A 21066-nucleotide genomic window follows, 5' to 3' on the forward strand; every position below is an offset into this window, starting at 1 on the left:
GCTTCACTGACATAGCCCCAGCGCTCGAAGTAGTGCTCGACGTGGGGCAGACGCTTGATTAACGTGTGTTGATCAAATGCTTGCGAGTCTGTGACTCTCTGGTTGTTCTCCGGCGTGATGCAGCCCACGGCATTGCCTTGTGGCTATGGGATCCCTTAAAGGAGCCCTGGGGTTTAGAGGGCTTGGGGATGACTTCGTTGGTCCAGTGGACTTGTTTCCTTCCTCCCCGTGGGGCTGGTGTGACTCCGTTCCATGCCTCTCAACCTCACAGCCTTTCTGTTAAGGAGCCCTGTCTCTAACACTGCCAGTGATGAGCGCAGAGCTGCCCGATTGTTTGCCTTCTCCCCTCTCTGCCTTCCATACCTCTTTTCACTCCATGATCCCTGCTGTATCCCTGCCTGTTCCTGAGGGAGAGTGGGGACGGGTCTCAGGCTTTCCCAGGTACAATGGGACGGGACCATTTGCTCAGAGCAGAAAGAGCCAGACTCGTTGAGCTACTGCTCTGGGTGTGAGAGGAAGACTGGGAAGTTCAACTAGGTAAGATACTAAAGCAACTCCCCTTCTGAAATGGTGGGATCCAAGGCTTCGGGAACGAAAACGTCAGGTGGAGTTCGTTCTCCCCCAAGCTGGCCCTCTGGGAAGTAGCAGTGGGGGGTTCTACCCTGATTCCTGCAGCCCATCTCAAGACACTGCCATTCTCTAACATCAGAACTGGGGGTTTTTAGACTCATCCTCCACCTGCTCCCCTCTGCCCCCAATTTTCTTGGTATCAGGAGGGACATTTGGAATGAGAGCTTACCGCTTGATCCAGGAGACCGTTCTCATCCGAATCATAGAGACGAAACATGACTGCAAGAGACACAGAGGTGAGGCTCGAGGTGTCCTCTGGGCACCACAGATGGGCTGGGGCTTTGATGCTGCCGGTCTTTAGCTCAGTTCTGTCGCTGGGGCGAAGGCCCCTGCAGCCAGCTCACCCACCCTCCACGGTGCAGAGTCTGATTTCTCACACGGAGCGTGGAAAAAGGGAGGAGAACCTAGCCGTCTGGCTTCCCGACCTGTCTAAGCAATAACTGCGTGGCTGATGAGATCCAGGTGGCGGTGTGATTCCTGGCGAGCGTGCGTACCCTCGCAGCATCACTGGAACACAGCTCACAAGTGCCCGGCTGGTGCGAGCACCGGAGCTATAAATGGGACACTGTTTTTACTGCACCCAGAAGGGGTGTGGATTTAGGCCTCTGGGCCTTGTCCTATTACCTCAAGGGCATCAAACAAGTCATTTAACTTCATTGGGCCTTGTTTCTTTATCTGCAAGATGGAGATTACAATGGTTCCCCTTTCTCCTAGGTCTTTTTTTTTTAAAATGAGGATTAGTATGTAAATGATCGGTCAATTTTTTTTTTCTGTAATAATTTTAATTGTTCTGTATAAGAAATATAAATAAGCATACAATATCCTACAAGATATGTATAAAATAAATATATCAATACCTTTAAAATGTTCATAAAAGAAACATGCCAAGTAAGACTACATACATGGTAAATATTTTTGCTGGCCTTTTTAATACTTAGAAAGGTTTTTTTTTTTTTTTAAAGATTTATTTATTTATTTATTTATTGGACAGACAGAGATTACAAGTAGGCAGAGAGGCAGGCAGAGAGAGAGGAGGAAGCAGGCTTCCCACAGAGGAGAGAGCCCAATGCGGGGCTCGATCCCAGGACTCTGGGATCATGACCGGAGCCGAAGGCAGAGGCTTAACCTACTGAGCCACCCAGGCGCCCCTTAGAAAGGTTTTAAGAGAAGGTTTTGACAACTTCACTCTCTAAAAAAGATATTCAGGGAAGTTTAAATTGATGTGTTCTTTCTCTTAACATCCCCAGAGCAAGCAAAGAAGTCCAACATCATTTCTTTAACCTCAGAATTTTATGCCAGCTATGATCACTTTAAAAATCAATATTGTGACATCTAAATGTTTTGGCCTCTTTAAAGATTTCAGGAAGATCGAGCTTATACAGACAGATTCATGTGCCCTACTCCTCATCCCATGGCACCTGGAATGGAGAAAGCACTCAACGGATGTTATTTATTGTTACTTTCTTTCATTAACAAACATTTATATGTGGCATTTAATAAGTACGATGCACTGTCCTGTACACGCTATCATTACTGCTGATGGAATCCTCAACAAAGCTATGATGTAGTTAGCATTATAGAAGCTGTTGTATTTGTTTTTCTAAAATGTCAACATGCTATTCAGAAACATCCTTTAGCAAGTTCTAGCTGTAGGGAGGTGATGCAGGATAAGGAAGACCTGCGACAGAAATTTGGGCAAAGGACTAAATTTTCATTTTGGGGGCCTGGGAAATTACATTTCACTCATCTTAAAGGTAGAGATCCTGTTAGTGATCTCAGAAGTAAGCGGAGTTGGGAGCAGAGCTGACACATCTTCATTTTCCTCCTGTTCTTGGAACCCTTCATTGGGCCTCCCTGACTAACCCTTCCCCCACATACCCACTCTAGACCTCTCAGCATGTACCCACAGGTCACGACACTCCTGTTAGGTTGTCTGTGTGTCATCACATCTTTCTACATGTTGTGACATCCCTGCACCTTGCGTTTGTTCAGTGGGGTGATTGTGCCAGGAGTCAAGATTCCTTCAAAGTAGGGTCACGGCCTTCTGATTCTCTGAGTCTTCAGAATGTCCTAGTCAGAGGCACTCAGCATAGGAGGCTGAGTCGCCAAACAGATGCTGGATGATGGAAAGGGCAGGCTTTCCCACCACTGCTGTTCCCAGACCCTGGGCCCCGGGCGACTCCCATGGGGAGCTCCCCCGGTCCTACAATGCAGGGACAGTAGAACCAGAAAGAACAGGAAGAAAGCATCCCGTTTAAGACCAGCATGTCCTTGGGCAAGTTGTTTACACTTAAAATGAGAATAATCACATTGATCTTCTCAGGTTATTGTGAGGTTAAAATGAGATAATGCATTTAAAGTGATTAGCAGAGGGGCGCCTGGGTGGCTCAGTGGGTTAAGCCTCTGCCTTCCGCTCAGGTCAGGATCTCAAGGCCCTGGGATCGAGTCCCCACATCAGGCTCTCTGCTCAGCAGGGACCCTGCTTCCCCCTCTCTCTCTGCCTGCCTCTCGGCCTACTTGTGATCTGTCAAATAAAAAAATAAAATCTTTAAAAAGAAAAAAAAGTGATTAGCAGATAAAAGGTGTTCAACAATGAGAGTAATTGTTAATGAACGGATGATAGGTGGGATTTCAGGATATTATTTCCAAAAAGATGCATGTTTGGTTATTAAAAGAGAAAACTTTAAGCTGTTTTCAATCATTAAAATCAGGAGAGGATTTGAATTCATCTGGTTTAATTTTAAAAAAGATTAAAAGCTCTAGAGGACGAATATAACCAAGTTTCTACAACAAAAAATTACAAGGAAAATAATAAGCAGAAGATTAAAATAGAAGAAACATAAGAAGCAACGGCAAATGTATGGACCACATTTGGATTCTGATTCAAACAAGCAGTTAAAAATAGGTAAGATAATTGGAAAAATGTGAACACCAACTGAATATCTGGTATATAAAAGGTGAAATTAAATGGAGTCACTTATGTCAAGGGGCTTTAAAATGGAGCTGGGAGGCCATTAAGGAGATGGGCCTCATGCAGGTCCTAACCGGGCAGAACCGTGAACTCTGAAGGGGGCCAAACTGCAAATATTCCAAGGACTCAGCCTGAACACCTGCAATTTGCTACATTAAAGAGACTTTGTTTAGTGATAACCTCAGTCACCAATTACATATCAATTAAGATTAGTTTTCCACTACCAACACCAATCCAAATTCTCTGCAAACACATACATGAGAATTCCTCTTGTCTTTAAACACCCCTGACTTTTGTTCTTTTGGGACGGACACTTTTTGGGTTTCTGCCCAAATCTGTGTTCTCCATATTGCTATTCTGAGGCCCTAAATGAATACTTCTGTTCTTATTTTAGCTCTGCCTGCTTTCTCTGTGAACAGGCAATGTAAGGAATGATTGTCTTTCAATGTGATAATGGTGGTGAGGTTATAGTTAAGAAAAAGTCATATTTTAGAGGTACATACAGATGTCTGGAATTTGCTTCAAAATATTCTGGGGCAGAGGGAATGCATGGGAGGTATAAATAAAACATGATTGATTATAAGCAGGGTAATTACTGAAGGTGGCTGATGGGTATAGGGAAGTTCACTGTGCTTTCTACTTTTATCTATGTTGGCAATTTTCTGTAACAAAAAAAATTTTTTTTTTAATGCGGTTTCTTTTTATTGCCATTACCAGACTCAATCTGAGAGCCACTAATATGAAAAAATCTGCCACATCCTCTCTGGTAATTATGAGCAAGTTCAATACCTCAAACTCCAATTTTTCAGCTGAATGTTAGAAATAATTTGACATTTCACTTTTAACATTAGCCAAAAGATAGAGAAACCTGCTATATTTGCCACCAAATTATCACTTCAGTCTTGCAATTGTTAATACTTCAAAACTACAGGGGAGATTTTAAGCTCAGCTAATGAATGAACTGTTTCATTTTGGTTTTGGCAAGGGTTAACCTTGCCAGTGGATTAGACAGTAACCTAGTTACTGATGAAGTTTTGTTGATTAGTCATCTTATTAACTGGAATTTTGACTTTTGCTATGATATGTATGGTTTTTCCCTTAATATCTACTAAGTTCCCAAGAGAGCCAAAACCATATATCTTTTTTAACAAGGTCCTATTATTTCCTATTTTAAAAAGTCTGCCTGTAGGCTCTTGGAGGTGGGGGAAACCATCCCTGCAGTGAATCTTCTACAAGATTCCAGGCTCTTTCAGTCACTCTGGGCTTTCCTTTCTGCCACCAGCCATTACTCTCTCTCTCTCTGAAGATATGTTTTTTAAATCAACTTTAGTCACATTTGGAACCAACTCCCTCACTTAACTAGCCCCTTTTCTCTAGAGGCCAAAAAACTTGAGGTGGGGGTGGGTGAAGAAACAGAAATAAGTTTTAACAAGCTAGAGGTTGATCAAGAAAAAGGAATTCCTCATAGTTAAAGAGTTGCTTGGGTACAGAATAGAAGGAAGACAGATATTGAATATCCTCCCTCGAAAAATAAGGGAAGGTAGGAACTTTCTGGTTGGAGACTTTCAGAAAATCCTGCCAGCAAAGGAAGGGAGTCTCGACCCCACGTTGAGACTTCTCCAATTTCCAAATCCAGATTCTCAATGGCAAGGTCTCAGATGTACATCCTACTCTCCACACAACTGGTACTGGGTTCCCAGCGTGGATTTAAGACGTGTCCAGATCACTGCTGGTGACAGGACAGAAGCACCTTTCCCAAGCAGGTGTCACCAATACCCATTATCCCAGGTCGCTCTCTGGCATGCTTAGAATGAAGGACAAGATACTAGATCTTCTAGGAAAAAGTTGAGGGCCCTTGAGAAGGTGAGCACTTACATTCCAGCTTATCCTGAGGTCTCCCCGTCTCCAGCAGGGACAGGTAACACACAACATCCTTCAGGTACACTATGGGGGATTCCCAGCCTGGAGATGGAGCAACAGGGTTTCCCAGGGGGGCTGCATCCACTTGGTCTTTAGCTGGCTCTTGCTTCTCAGTGATCTTCAATTCTGTAATAGGCAAAAGGAAACCATCCAAAAGCACTTAGTGTTTAACAAATATTAAACCCCTTTTGTTACTCCATCATTTTCTTGATAGAGGCAAGAATTTTAAACAAGTGTCCTCAAAAGTGTTGGTCACTTAAATATGATCCAATCTGTGGTCCTAGATATCTAATTTGTAGAGTTCATACTCTCTGAATGGGCCCCATTCTGACCCCTTTAAGAATCTATATCCTTGTAAGAAATTCACCTATACCCTGTGAATTTTCAGAGAAGATGACAGTGATTTTTAGTATTGCCCATAAGCAACAGGTAAATGTCATTTAGCCTAAGGGTCTGGGAACACACGCAGTTTGTAGAGTTTTGGCTAGGATTCTCAAAACCAGACTATTGGTCATTTACCAATGCAGGCTTTCAGAATTTTCTTCTCAAATAGATTAAAAGATAAATTAAAAGGTGAATATTCAGAAGATCAATAATCAATGAGTTTCCAGAAACTAGGACAAATTTTGACTAGCCGCCAGCCTAATCAATTGGATTAAGAATATGCAGAAAGTGGTTTATCATTCAGCAGGAATGGAGTGTTTTCCCTCTGGAGTTTCCCTTTTCTTAGATAGGAAAATGCTGTCTCTTTTATACTTCTTGTCTTCTAATTCAGAAATATGAGGTTATTACTAATGAGAAAACCAGGCACCTATATTCTACTGTGTGAATTATACTTTCTCAAGTCACTTTAAGAGCTTTGTCTCTTTTCCCAGTCTCTCTAAATCCATGCCCATCAGAAATAATCTCTTACTATCCAGGAAGTGGGTGCAACTCACAGAAAACACAGTGAAAAGTAAGAGGAAGACCAGCAGTGGAAAATCCACTAAGTAATGGAGAGCTGAAGGCACAAGCACACAGACAGGCAGCCCTGAGAGTAATGCCTGCTGGGGAAGGCAACATCACCAGCCCACTTTTTGTTCAGAGAGCCAAAGTGCCAGGCAAAGGCAAACGGTTTGTGTCAGGCCAGTAGAGCTGTGTTCCATGAAAGCCAACTGGGTCCTAGGAGTTGGGCTATGATCTGAGAAGGGAGTTAACAATGGTCCAGATGGAAGTGGGTGAGACCACTGTCTCACTGACGCTCTGTATACTACAAGAGGCCTCTGTATACTACAAGAGACCAAGACAGATCTTACGAACTGCAGCACAAGGAAAGGAAGCTTCCAGATCTTTGGAAACAACTTCCTACTGGACAAGACCCTAGGAGGTTGCAAGAAGATATAACCTCTACTAAGTAGGGGCAGAAAGCCTCAAGGGTGAGTAAGTTGAGCTAAAAATACAATAGGATGAGATAAAAATAAGGATAATGAGATGGGGAAATTGTAATAAAATTACATATGCAACAGAAGTATTTAAATCATCACTGGAGGAAAAGTTAGGGATAAACATACTAATATATAAGACAAATGAGAGAGGGGCGCCTGGGTGGCTCAGTGGGTTAAAGCTTCTGCCTTCAGCTCAGGTCATGGTCCCAGGGTCCTGGGATCGAGCCCCGCATCAGGCTCTCTGCTCAGCAGGGAGCCTGCTTCCCCCTCTCTCTCTGCCTGCCTCTCTGCCTACTTGTGATCTCTGTCAAATAAATAGATAATATCTTAAAAAAAAAAAAGACAAATGAGAGAAATCCTTTGTACTGGATAGCCCATTATATCTCATGTTACTGTTACATCCTCAAACTATTCATCATTAAAACACTATTACAATGACTTCTATTTTGACTAAATTGGAATAACATACCAGATATACCCTTCTATTGAAACAACTAAAAAACTGGACAAAAGATATGAAACAATGGTTCACAGGACACTGAATGTGGTAGCACCAAATGGTGATTCCCAAGAGATAAAAAACAAATGAGATGATCCCTGTAATTCCCACATCTTACTGTCCAGAGTTTCAAGGGCTGCAGCACAGAAAAGGGGAGCCCAGACAGATCCTGCAAGTCTCTCTGAATTAAAGAGGCAGACTCTGGGGAGTCCAAGGTGTCTAGAGTTCACAGGGCAGTGCACCAAAGAGGAGGAAGCTCTAGAGAGAACTCTAGAGATACAGAGGGTCCTCTGTGAGTAATCAGTAGAGTTTCCCCTCAATTATTCAGCTGAGTAACAATTAGCATAGATGTGTGATGAGACTACCTGAAGGTGGGGAAAGAATCAGTATTGGTGGGAACAATCCCTGGAATGCAAGAATAGTGTCTCTTCTCACCAATCAAGGTAGAAAACTCAAGAAACACTGGGTAGAGAACTCAGAAGAGTTTTGCTTTGGTCATTGGGTGAAATTAGTAAATGCCTCTCTGGTCCTGCCTAGCAAAGCTTTAAAACCCAGCCCAAAAAGGTCAAACTATTTCCCAGTAACCTAACAGTGCCCCAAAGCAAAACTCAAGAATTTTTCTAAGAATGTAAAACCCAACGATGTAAAATTGTCAATGCCTGGTATTTCACAAAAAAGTAACGGGTATACAAAGAAGCAAGAAAAAAATGAACAATAATAATGAGAAAAAGCAATTGACATGGAGCCAGAAATGACACAGATGATATAATAAAAACTTTACAATAATTATTACAAGTGTATTCCATCTCTCCAAGAAGCTAGAGGAAAGACTGCATATGTTAAGAAGAGATATAAAAGATATGTAAAAAAGTCCATAACAATTGTCTAGATATGATGTGTGTGAAATGAAAAAGTACCCTGAATAGGATTAGCAGTGGATTAGACTTTGCAGAAGAAAAGATCAGTGAATTTGAAACAGCAATAAAAACGATCCAAAAAAGACTTAAAAAAAAATAGTGTCATATCGGTGAGCTGGGGGACAACTTCAGACATGTAATTGGAATACGTGAAGAGAGAAAGAAGTAGAAAATTTAAGAAATAATGGCTGGAAATTTTCCAAATTTGTTGATATTTGATAAAAGCTATAGAATCTCAGGTCCATGATGCTCAATGAACCCCAAATACATGAAGAAACATGAAAATTATACCAGGGAACATTATAATCAGATTGGTTAAAATCAGTGATAAAGAGAAAAAAGTTCATAAAAGAAGCCAGAGGAAAAGAGACCTTATGTAGAGAGAAAAAAAGAGGAGAATGCCTATAGTTTTCTCACTAGAAAGCAAGCAAGCTGAAAGCTAGTGGAAAAACATCTTTAAAGTACTAAGGGAAAAAAAACCTGTCAACCTAGAATTTTTTTTTTTTTAAGATTTTATTTATTTATTTGAGACACAGAGAGAAAGAGAGCACAAGCAGAAGGGAGAGGGAGAAGCAAACTCCCCTTTGAGCAGGAAGCCCTACTGGGGGCTTGATCCCAGGATCCCAGAATCATGACCTGAGCTGAAGGCAGATGCTTAACTGACTGAGCCACCCAGGCACCCCTGCCAACCTAGAATTCTTTACTCAGTAAAGTATCTTTAGAAAAAAAAAAAGGCAAAATAATTTTTTAGTATACAAAACTTCACAGAGCTGCAATACAAGAAATGATAAAGAACATCTTTTTAGTTGAATTATACCATATGGAAACCTAGATTTACACACAAGAATACAGAGTTTTAAAACAGGTAACCACATGGGTAAATATAAAAAATATTTTTATTAGTTAAATCTCCTTAAAAGATAATTAACTACTGAAGCAAAAATAATAACAATGTGGTTGTGCAGTTTATAATTCAACATATATAGAAGGAAAATGTATGATAACAATAGCACAAAGGCCTAGGTGGAAGATATGGAGGGATACTGCAATAAATTTCTTTTTTAAAGATTTTATTTATTTATTTGACAGAGAGAGAAAGCACAAGCAAGGGGAGCAGCAGACAGAGTGAGGGGGAGAAGCAGGCTCCCCCCCAAGCCAAGAACCCAACGTGAGGCTCCATCAAAGCATCCTGGGATCATGACCTGAGCTGAAGGCAGACACTTAAACTACTGAGCCACCCAGGCACCACTCTTGTGGTAAATTTCATATAGTATATGCAAAGTGGAATAATATTACTTGAAAATAGACTACTATAGTTAAAACCATCACTAAAATACTGTTACAAAGAGTTATAGCTAATAGTGTTAAAAAGGAGATAAGTGAAATCATAAATAATTTAACTAATTGAAAGAAGACAGAAAAAGAGCAAAAGTGAAAGAAAGGACAGATGGAGAGAAAAAACCAAATAGCAAAATGGCACTTTTAAACCTAATGATAGCAATTATCATAGTAAATGTAAATGTTCTAAAGTTCTAAAATGCAGAGATTGTCAGCTTAGAATAAAAAAAGAAGATCCAACCAACTACATGCTTCCTATTAAAAAGTCTTTTTAAATATGGACACACATACATTAAAAGAATGGAGGAAGATACCACTGTAACTCTAGCTAACTAGAGTGACTACATTAATTATGAATATAATTATAATAAGCTAGATTTCAAAGCAAAGAGTGTTCCCAGGAATGAAGGGAGTCACTTCATAATAAAGAGGTCAAATCATCACAAGAACATAATAATCTTAAACATTCTATTCCTTGATCTTTACCTAAAAGGAATGAAAGCTGTCCATATAAAGATGTGTACTAAGAATATTAATGTTTTATATGTAATAGACCCAAATTGGAAACAACCCAAATGTCCATCAGTAGGTGAATGGATAAACAAATTGTGGAATATCTACCTATATATTGGCATACTAATCAGCACTAAAACCATGTTGATTATTGATACACACAACATCAACAAATTTTAAAATTATTATACTGAGGGAAAGAAGCTGCACCAAAAAATGTACATACTGTATGATTCTATAAGAATAGAAGATGCAGTCTAATCTATAGTGACAGCAAGCAGATCAGTGATAGTACAGAGATGTGGGTGGTGGTAGGGAAGGTGGGAAAAAGAGATTATAAGGCAACTTTGGAGATGATAGATACCTTCATTATCTTGATGTGGTACTGCTTTATAGGTATACACCTGTAAAAACTTATTAACTGTACATTTCAAACATGTGCAATTCACTTTATGCCAATTATATTTCAACAAATCTGTTTTAAAACATTATTACAGACTTTTCCAAAGATCTCTGGATTACCAGAACTATGACTGGATCTTGAACCACTAGTTCTAGTCTACACTGAAGTGAACTATTCATTCCAGTCATGGAAATGCCAGGGCACAGAAGGACTGAGGGGCACTTAGTCTTACTAGTGCTTTTCCTCCTCAAGCTGCCTTCTGTGAAACACCCCCAACCCATTGCCATTCAAGTACATCCCTCAGGGACCATCAGTAACAACAGACTAACACCGTCTTCCATATTACAGAAGTTCTGTCTAGGTGCCATGTCATTAACCATTTTGCTTGAGGGTTCTTAGGCAGACCTGATTTGTTCCACCTTCTCTCTTAGTCTCTGTATTACCTGTTGCCTTCCAGTTGGGCAGGGTTGCATAAAGGAAAGAATACCAAGCTAGAGGCAGAGGACTGGGTTTCTAGCTTTGGGTTTGTGCTAAATGGTGTGTGATCTTGCACAAGTGGGCTTACTCCTATATCCAACCTCAGATTTTTCATCTATGGAAGGAGGGCCTTGCATTAAAATTGATGTTTACCAAAAGTCTTGAATGACATGAAAAATATTTGAGTATAATGTTAAGTGAAAAACAAAACTGGTTCCCAAATTATATGCATAATCTGATTCTAATTCCATAAAAAATTTGTAGGAAAAAACCTACAAGGAGGGGTGCCTGGGTGGCTCAATGGGTTAAAGTCTTTGCCTTTGGCTGGGGTCGTGATCCCAGGGTCCTGGGATCGAGCCCCGCGTTGGGCTCTCTGCTCAGCAGGGAGCCTGTTTCCTCCTCTCTCTGCCTGCCTCTCTGCCTACTTGTGATCTCTGTCTGTCCAATAAGTAAATAAAATCTAAAAAAAAAAAGAAAAAAGAAAAAAGAAAGAAAGAACCTACAAGGATACGTGTATGCAGGCAGAAGTGTAACTGCATTGGTAAATTATGGGTGATTTTGTTGTTTCCTTTTATTTGTTTTGTACACTTCAAATTTTTTACCATATAATGTGTTACTTTTATAATTGGGAAGAACTAAGGAAAAATTGAAGGACTTTCCTTGAGAGTCCAATATGTCAAGCTGCGGAAAACATCTCAAGAGCCTGAGGAATGAAATAAAAACTAGGAGATTGAAGTTCACATTGTTTATTCCACTTAGTCCTGGGCATTAACGGAAGGATGCACTCTGGCTTTCCTAGCTGACAACCTGAAATGATAGATCACTCGAGGCTCTGAGCCTATGTCTCAGTGGAAGCCCCTCTCTGCTGTGTCTATGTACCCAAACATTCCTCTACCTGGTTCTGGAAATGAATAACTTGAACTGGATTGTTCTGGAGCCCAGCTTGGAGATTGCTCTGAACGGCCTAAGTAGGCCATAGCAAATGAGAATCTAGTTTCCTCTGGCTTCAGCTTGGACAACAGGAAAAGGCTGGGATTTTTAACAGATGGCCTGATCTAAGGTGATACCAGAACTTGGCTCTTCCTTACTGGCAGAGACCCCTCTCTGTGGTATCCGTCTGTCCCTACATTCCTGTTTCTGGTGAACAGGGGCATCTAATTAAGACATCCACGGAAGGTGGCCTAACAGGAAAAGGATGTTCTACTTTAAGTCTCAAGTCACAAAAGATGATGAAAAAAATGGTATATACCTCCCTGAGCCAGCATTCACATCATTACTCTTTTATTATCTGACCACAGGAAACTGACACTATCCATACACAAGGAAAATGGTACATCACAAATCACTTCTCCAGGAGGAAGTCTCTGGAAGTTGCTCTCAAACTCAGAATGATACAAATGTTGCCAATAAACATTGTGGTCAAATATACCGGCCAAGTTCCATTATCATCATCGATTACTTTTTCTCAAATATCATGTATTGACAGCATCCCCAGGAAGTCCTTCCTTGGTTCCTCAGAAACTTCAGCCACTAAAACAAACCCTGCCCAGACAATTTGGAACCTCAAGGAATGAAGTATAATTTCTCTCAGGTTCCTCATGAAGTTCCAGATATTTGGACTAAGAAAGTCTCTGGGTAAAGAATCTGGGCCCAAATGCTTGTCATGGTTGATTTTCTCTTTCAGAGTTTAGAAAGTCAAGGTTCCCAATTTCACCCTTTTCTCCCTATTATGAGAAAATTTTAAGTCATCTTATGCCTCTCTTATTCCACATATGATTTAAGACTTATTTATAACTTAAATCCATTTACCTAAGAGCATCTCCCAGCATCAGCTTATCTACCCAAGGGGCCATGGATCTTGCATGGCTGGGTGGGATGCTGGGAAGGGTGGTTGGGTGAGCCATACTTTGTAGAGTCTTGCCCTGATGCTGCCCCTGAAGGCCTCAGGAAGGCACTGATGCTTGTAATCCTTGCTTTGTGGAGCTCTAGGGGAAGACTGAAATTTGTAGAACTTTGTGGAAAGCAATTTTCCTTTCCCAACCATGCTCTGCTTTTCATCCACCATCAATTTTTTATCTCACCAGTCCTTCAGTTATACCTGGAAAACTCTGTAATCTTTCCAGTTGCCCTTTTTGCCATGACTACAGAAAAGATTAGAAATACACCTAGTATCCACTTGAAGAAATTCTCTCATCCTTCCAGGTCCCTGGCAAATAGTTGAAAATAATGTTAACTGCTTCACCTGGCTCCTCCTCCTGACTTATGAAAACCGGTGCATGTAAGTACCACCAATTCTCCTATCTAGGCCTCTGTGCTCTTGTTCTACATTTCACTTTTACATATGTTAGAAATTGCACAACACAATGTCTTTTTTTTTTTTGCTTCAATAGTTAATTACCTTTCAAAGAGATTTAACTAATAAGAAAAATATTCTTTATATATGTCCCCATGTGGTTACCAGTTTCAACATTCTTCATTTGCATGTGTAAAGCCAGGTTTCCATATGGTATAATTCTACTAAAAATATTCCCTTTACCATTTCTTACAGTGCAGCTCTATACAGTTTTGTCCATTTGAACACACTCCTCCCTTCTTGCCCGGCCCACCTTCAACCACCCATAGGCAGTCATGCGTATCTCGGCCCTAGATCCCTCTTTATAAATATGCTCTGCTTCTCTCTCTCTGCAACTCTCTTTCTTTCTCTCTCTCTCTCTCTCTCTCTCTCACACACACACACATACACACACACATTCGCTCAAACCCCCATCATATATTTACTCCCCAGAAGGTTCCCCTTCTCCCCTGTCTGGCCAGGCAACCCCATCAGAAGTAAACAGCTAATGAGCTACCCTGTTTCAGGGCAAGTAAAGAAAGAGCCTGCACCAAGCCTCACGATCCCAGCACATGTGAGTGGTGGAGGCCCCAAAGATGGAGGCAGACAAGATCTGCTTAAAGGACATGGAAACAAACCGCTGATTAGATGTCCCCCTCCTCCACCCCAACCCGCAAATCTCGTATTATAAAGACTTACCTGTATCAGGGGCACAGGCCTCATCTGCTTTGGCAGCATTATCCACATTCTGTATGTTGGTATCTGGGGAGTAAAAAGAAGGTTTGAGGACCAGCCCATGATCTCTAGCTTCTTAGAGACACAGGCAGGGCACACCTTCCTGTGGAGACCTGGATTGTGCGTCTCTGAGTGTCAGCTGGGTTCATGCTGACTCACTGGGGTTGGCTGTGTCATCGCCATTATAGACCAAGCAGACACGGATCACAACTCCCCTTCCTCTGCCACTACTGGGCTCAGCCCAGCCTGGGCACATGACCTGAAGGTGTTCCCTTCAAGGGCTTCCTGCCCTCTTTGCAGAAGCTTCCTTTCCCCCTGCCATACGTTATTTTGTTCTTCCTCTTCTCCCCATCCTCCCCTCTGATCCCGGGGGCAGGAATTTTGCCCTTCTTTGTTCCTCTGAAAAAGCCATCAGATAGGGTTTCCTATGAAACCCTATGGGGAAAGGAGTCCTGGTCCCCTAGTCCCCATTCCCATCCCATAAGGAAGTTACTGCACACAGGGGACCCCCTAGAAATGCAGCTGTGCCTGTGCCAAATGCATCAGAGCTACAAAATCTCCTTTTTGTCTCGGGGAACTTTGGTCTCCATACCTGGGCCACTGGCCTCATTGCTGGCCCCCTCCATTGGGTGGTCAGGAGTCTCCTGTCTGGGCTTCTGGCTGAAGGCCAGGAAGAGGTGCGTGCTCAGTGGCTGAGGAAGGTCCACCTCCAAGTATGCCCTCATGAACAGCTTGAAGACATCGTAGCTAATTGGCTGAGAAGAAACAAAGAGGACAGAGAAACTGGGGAGGGCAGGCAGGTGAGAGAAATGGAAGGGAAGCAGAAAGAAGTGGGGGGCATTGGTGGGCTCAGGAATGAAAAGGCCAGGAGGTGATGGAGAATGGAAGGCACAGGGAGCAGGGGACAGGAAGCAGGAAAGAGATGACACTGGTGGTTGCATGTCGGGACTGGCAGGAGGCTTCTGTAACAGAACATGTCCAAGACTAGGCAGAAAGGGGGTGATGGGGAATGAGCCTGACCACAGAGGGGGGCTCTGCCTGAGTCGACTCCCACAAACCAGATGGTTCTCTAATGAGCTGGATTTGGTCAGTGTCATGGAATCCTAGTGAAGATGAAGAAGGACAGAGTGGAAAACACAATGGAAAGATGGTTCTTATGTGGGGTCTTCATTTTTCTACTTGTGCTGTGAGGGATGTGATTCCTGAGTGCTCGGGTCTCAGAAAAGAGGGAAAAACAGGCTCCATCCTTCATGAGTCTCATAACTGATCTTCCCTGGATGAACCTCAAGAGAACCGGAGAGGGTATGTGTCTGGCTCAGCTGTTCTCAAAACATGCCCCTGTGAAGGTTTTCGGTACTGGGAGAAGAGCCAAAGGGCAGAAGGTAGAATCAAGAAACGTGCCAAAAACTAGAACCTCTCCCAGCTGCCTCTCTCCCACCACTGCCTGGCTTCTGGTCCTGGGCTGGGAGCAACCATGCCAGAAAGGCTGCTGTACTCAGCAAACACTCAACAAAGACAGTTTGCAATGAGTCATCACTGGCTCGTTCTCTGATGGCATCAGATTCTTCATCAAATCGGCAGATGCTCCTGGAAATCACTGAGGAAGCTCTCCTCTAAGATATGCTGTGCAGGCTTTTGTAAATAATAACAGCCATGAGAAAAAAAAAATCCCTTTTTTTGGGAGCCTACTTGGCTCTCCTTCCAAAATGCTGATAGCATTTAACCCCTTGTCTCTTCTAGAAAATCTGGGAGCCTTTCCGGAACCATGAGCTGGCTCAAATATATACCATCAGGTCTGGGATGCAAAGTTTTGGCCCCAAAAACGAGAATTGCCTTCCTGACCCTACTGGGAGGGAGCTCAGGAGGCAGTTTCTACTTGCCCCAGGCTGTCCTTTGCCGAGGGGAGGAAGCCTGATTTTGTTAGACAGAGGATAATGCAGGCTCTTAGCTCATTAAGGGATCTCTAAGCAAATGGTGGATTCATATTTCTTGTGACAACTACCACCAATCTATCTCTATCTCTCTGTCTTTCCTGAGTCTCTGTGTCTCTCTGACCCTATCTCCACAGCCTCGTCACCCAAGTGTTCTTCCCCACACAACCTCCTCTTTTCTTTTTTTTATCAGTCTGCAAAAGCAAAAGCTTTTTCTCCTACTTTCCAAGTGGAACCCACCAACTATGACCCTTGATTCCACCCTCCCTCCCTCTGAAGGCATCTCCCAGCATCTGCTTCTCTACCCTCAAGCATGTTCAAGGTCACTGTTCCAAAGAAATGACTGAATACTTGAGTTACTACCCCGTCCTTCTTCTCTTCCCCTTCTGTGTTCCCTGGCCAGACCACACTAGCCTGTAAACTCTTCAGTCCTATTCAGTCTGGGTTCTGGCCCATCACCTCTGAACCCACTCTCTTGAAGGTCATCAATTCAGGTGTCTCTTTTCTGACTCGCTCATCTTCGGCTTCTCTGTAGCATTCCCTCCTCTTTACTTGAACTTTCTGTTTTCCACATTGTTGTTCTATTTTGGTTTTCTTCATTCTCTACTTTGATTTGACTGAGTATTTGTTGATGGCACTGTTATATTTTAAAAGGCTCTTTTTGCATGGTCTTCACCTTCACACTATTTAAATTGGCAAGTACTGTTTGCAGTGTACAACTGACCCTTGAACAACATGGGTTTGGACTGTACAAGTGTGGGATTTTTTTCAATAAGTAGAGTACAGTACTGTCAGTGTATTTTCTCTTCCTCATGATCTCCTTAATGACATTTTCCTTTCTCTGGCTTCCTTTATTGTAGAATATAGTACAGTATATACAATACAAATAACATATAAAATATGTGTTAATCAACTGTTTATGTTAAAAGTAAGGCCTCCAGTCAACAGTAGGCTATTAGTAATTAAGCTTTTGGGGAGTCAAAATTTATATGTGGATTTCCAACTGGGTCGGGGGTTGGTGACCCTAACCCCTATGTTACTCAAGGGTCAACTATAGTTTTGAGCCCCAAAGTGTCCCATTAATTTTTTTTTATCAAATTGAGAACTAGCAGCAGAAAATATTTCTGGAACACTGACTATACTAAATGATTTTTTTAAAAAAAGAGAACATTTGGTTAAACCACATCTAATATAACACTCTTCAAAAACCAAAGCTGAAAGATCATCCAAAAAAGCAGTGTGGGATTCAGGGGACCTCGTGACTGGTCTCAGCTCTGCCCCATTTCCCTCTCTTTGTGAACCTCAGTTTCTTCCTCAGCAGATGGTAAGTTTGAGAAGATCTCAAGTTCTCAACTTCTATTAGCCCCCTCCCTCGGCCAGTCCCCTTCCTGACCCTGCAGCTTCTGCTACCTTTGACAAGACCAGGCTCTGTTTTGAACTCCCAGTCATCGGAGACTAGGTATTGTCCCTTCCTTCTATTCATTGTTCTTTTGCCACATCTGTCACCTCTGGGTCTTTTCTGTGTGTCCACTGTCCCGCTGCCTCCACCCGTACAAGAAGGCTCTGGAGGCCCAATGTTCCCTGGTTTCAGACTTCTGTTCTGTGCCTCCTACCTGGACCACTGCAATACTTCTCAATTTGCCTCCACCCCCATCTGTCAGTCCTCTCGTCTTATCTATCCTTGCCAGATTTATCTTCCCAGAGCATAATTCTGAACAGATTGCTTCTCTACTCAAAAACTTTTCATGCCTCCTAATTACCCATGGGAGAGGTGAGATCAGTTTTAAAATCACATGACCCTCTATAACTTTTTGAGCATGCATTCCCATTTACATACACTTATAAATTAATACATGTACTACTGTGCTCCTCTATTATACCCCATAAAACATACACAAGAGAAGAAATTAGAAAACAGAAGAAAGATGAGATAAAAAATCAATGTGACTGGAAGGTCTAATTTGCAGTGTTCCCACACTCCAGTGGATCCCACATCTCGTGTATTCCTTGAGTCCTCTGGGATTCACAGCCCTCCCATAATCCCACTCCAACCTAGATCTGTAGCTACTTCAAGCTCTGAGATCATGCTGGTCTTTTCTCCTATGATTCCCTATGTGTACCTCTACACTCTGTCCACACTTATCTCCGTGTTCTTTCCTGGTCAAGCCTCCACGTGTATCTCATAAACTGCTTCCTTCTCTACCTGTTAACATTCCAGCATATTTTAGCCAGACTTTAAGGTCCAGCCCAGATACCACCTCCTTCAGAAAGCCTGGTATGATCTCCTGTATCTGAATTTCTGTACTTTGTCCCTTCCATTCATGTCCTATGACACTTTCATCAGCTGCTCTCTTTTTAATACATAGTTGTTTATGATAACTACATCCTTAGTTCCTCAACTAGATCTAGAGTTCTGGGAAGGTAGTGAAATATCCTATTTCATCTAAGTATCCCCCCAAACCATCTATGATAGGTATTTTAATGGATGTGGGGTTTCTTGCTGTATACTTGGCTCCCATCAATTATTGTAGGGCCTATTCAGTCAATGTCTATGTACTGAACCTCCTAGGTACAAGAAACATCTTGGGGAACACACCTGTGACACACACATAGGTCTATACCTTCAAGAGACTCCGGTATTGAAATAATTCCAATACAGCATCAATAGTGATGAGTATGGAAAAAGTACTGACAAACTACTATAAGAACTTAGAAAACAATGATGGAAGACATGTCCAACCAGTCATGACCCTAATCAGGGGAAAAGAATGGCACAGAGTAAGCCCAGAAACAAAGATCATTCGTATCAGAAGAGCCCAGACCTCCTCATGTCACTGAAGTTCTGAAAGTTCAGTGACTTGCCCCAGCCACCTAGCAGCAGAGTAAAACCGGAAGCCTGATCTTCTGACTCCCAGTCCAGTAATCCTGCTCCCATTCTGTTCTAGGTCCCAGTGCTAACAGATGGTTCCTTGCCACTCTCTCCAAGAACCTCAAGTACAGTATGCAAAAAAAAAAAAAAAAAAAAAAGTAGCTGTGTGCCACTCTCAGAGCAGTATCTGAGTTGTGGAGAGTGAGTTCTTTATGAGCACAGGCCAGGCTCAGAGGCGCTGCTAGTGAATGTGTGATGGGTAGAAAGTGGCTTACTCTGCCCAAGCCAGACAAACAAACACTATGAGGCATGCTGGCAACTCTCTGTGCTCTGGAATAACATGCTAGGCACTGTCATGGTGCAGGCCTGTTTTCTTCCCAGAAACTGCCACTTTCATATAAGAACTAACTGGGCAATTACTGTTTCTGCAGTCTGCTTCAAGAGTGAATTCTTGCACAGGTCAAAAAAGGAGGGGGGGAACTGGATGGACAGCTTATTGTGCATCAGGCAGTTTACGTTCATGATCTCAGTTAAGTCTTAAAGCAACCAGGGCACCTGGGTGGCTCAGTCCTTAAGCATCTGCCTTCGGCTCAGGTCATCATACCAGTGTCCTGGGATCAAGCCCCACACAGGGCTCCCTGCTCAGTTGGAAGCCTGCTCCTCTCTCTCCCACTCCCCCTGCTTTTGTTCCCTCTCTCGCTGTATCTGTCAAACAAGCAGAAAATATCTCAAAAAAAACCAACAACCACTACCATGTGAGGTGGGACTATTACTGCTATTTGGTGGATGAAAAAAATTCTGAAAACATGAATAACTTGCTCAGAGTCATACATACAGCCTGGGCAGAGCTGGGCTCTGTGCTTCCACGTATCTGAGTCCAAGATCACAAGGCCACCGAGCCACCTTGCTCCTCTTACTCCATCGTGTACTGGTTCACTTTCTGGCTGTTTTTTGCTCTACTCGATTCTCCAGAGTATCCCTCAGAGTTTATGGGCAGCGGCCCCGCTTGTCGCGGCCAGATGCGAACTTTTATTCTTGGCCTCGCTTTCCGAGCTACTTGCCCTTCCCACGACTAACTCATGCCTCCTTGAGACGTTTTAGCAGCAGTAAGCCATCAAGCTCAAGAGCAAGTACATGCTTTTTGTTTCCCCCACCCTGTGCTGGGACATTACACCTACTAGAAGCCAGCCACACTGGGAGAGAGAATAAAACCAGAGTGACAGAGCTTCCCCGCAACACAGCAGTGCCAGGCGTGCGAAGAGTGGGGGGCCAGCTGGATGAGGCGTGGGTGGCAGCAGGCTCCTAACAGCCAAGCTTCTCTCCACTTCTGAAAGCTCCCGTGGCCTTCACACCCTCGGTGGCCCTGACCAAATTGTTCCCCTCCCACTCTTCAGCCTCAAGGCTGTCGGGCTGATTAGCAGCCCCCACTCTTCTTTGTTCCTGTGTTTCTGGAGCTGGGGGTGAGCGGTGGGAGGGGAAGCAAGTTCTGTGAGGCTTCCCCATCTTTTCTGCATAGCTTCTCCTCAGGAATGTTCTTTCAAATGGCTCATTCTCAGTCTGTCTCCTGTACGGGCAATCTTCCTCCTGTTTCATTCTCCAGAGGGCTGTGCACTTTATCCAAAGCCCCTGCTCAGGTAAACCTCGAGGACCTGTGCTTTGTTGGTTCCCTGCCAGTGCCCAGCAGCGGAGTTGACTCAAGGGTCGTTGAAAGGATGACAATACCAATAAATAATGACCTGCCTTGTCCCAAGTCTGCCCTGCCGATCAGTCATTTTTCTGCAATTAGCCCTCATGAAAGGACCCAGGAGCAAGAAAAGGAAGTTGAATTTAACACATTCTGGGGAAAGGAGTCAGAATAATAACGGATACCACTTTTTAAGTGTCCTATAAAGTGTTAGACATTTTGCAAAAATTATCTCAATCCATCCACTCATCTGCAAACTTCAATGTCTTTGCTTGTTGTGATCTTCAGGTCACGGATGAGGAAAATGAGGTTCAGAGATGTGAAATATTATTTCAGGCTGCACTGCACAGGCAGCAAAGGCAGAAGTCTAACCTAAGACCACGTACCTCCGGAGCCTGCCAACAGGGAGTCAGTTCTGGAGGG

General features: G+C 42.8%; 1 protein-coding gene across 2 annotated transcripts in view; it reads right to left on the reverse strand.

Moving 5' to 3' along the window:
• DGKG (diacylglycerol kinase gamma) overlaps nucleotides 1-21066 on the reverse strand; it is a 159549-nt gene that overhangs the window by 124056 nt on the left and 14427 nt on the right. For both annotated transcript variants that reach the window (XM_032875584.1, XM_032875583.1), the window contains exons 3-6: nucleotides 14752-14914; nucleotides 14124-14186; nucleotides 5477-5647; nucleotides 800-849 (exon numbers count right to left, since the gene is read on the reverse strand). In XM_032875584.1, the coding sequence (XP_032731475.1) occupies nucleotides 800-849; nucleotides 5477-5647; nucleotides 14124-14186; nucleotides 14752-14914 (447 nt within the window). The remainder of the gene's footprint in view (nucleotides 1-799; nucleotides 850-5476; nucleotides 5648-14123; nucleotides 14187-14751; nucleotides 14915-21066) is intronic.

Source organism: Lontra canadensis, unplaced genomic scaffold (assembly GCF_010015895.1).
Source record: "Lontra canadensis isolate GAN:19392208 unplaced genomic scaffold, GSC_riverotter_1.0 scaffold56, whole genome shotgun sequence".
NCBI classification, from domain to species: Eukaryota; Metazoa; Chordata; class Mammalia; order Carnivora; family Mustelidae; genus Lontra; species Lontra canadensis.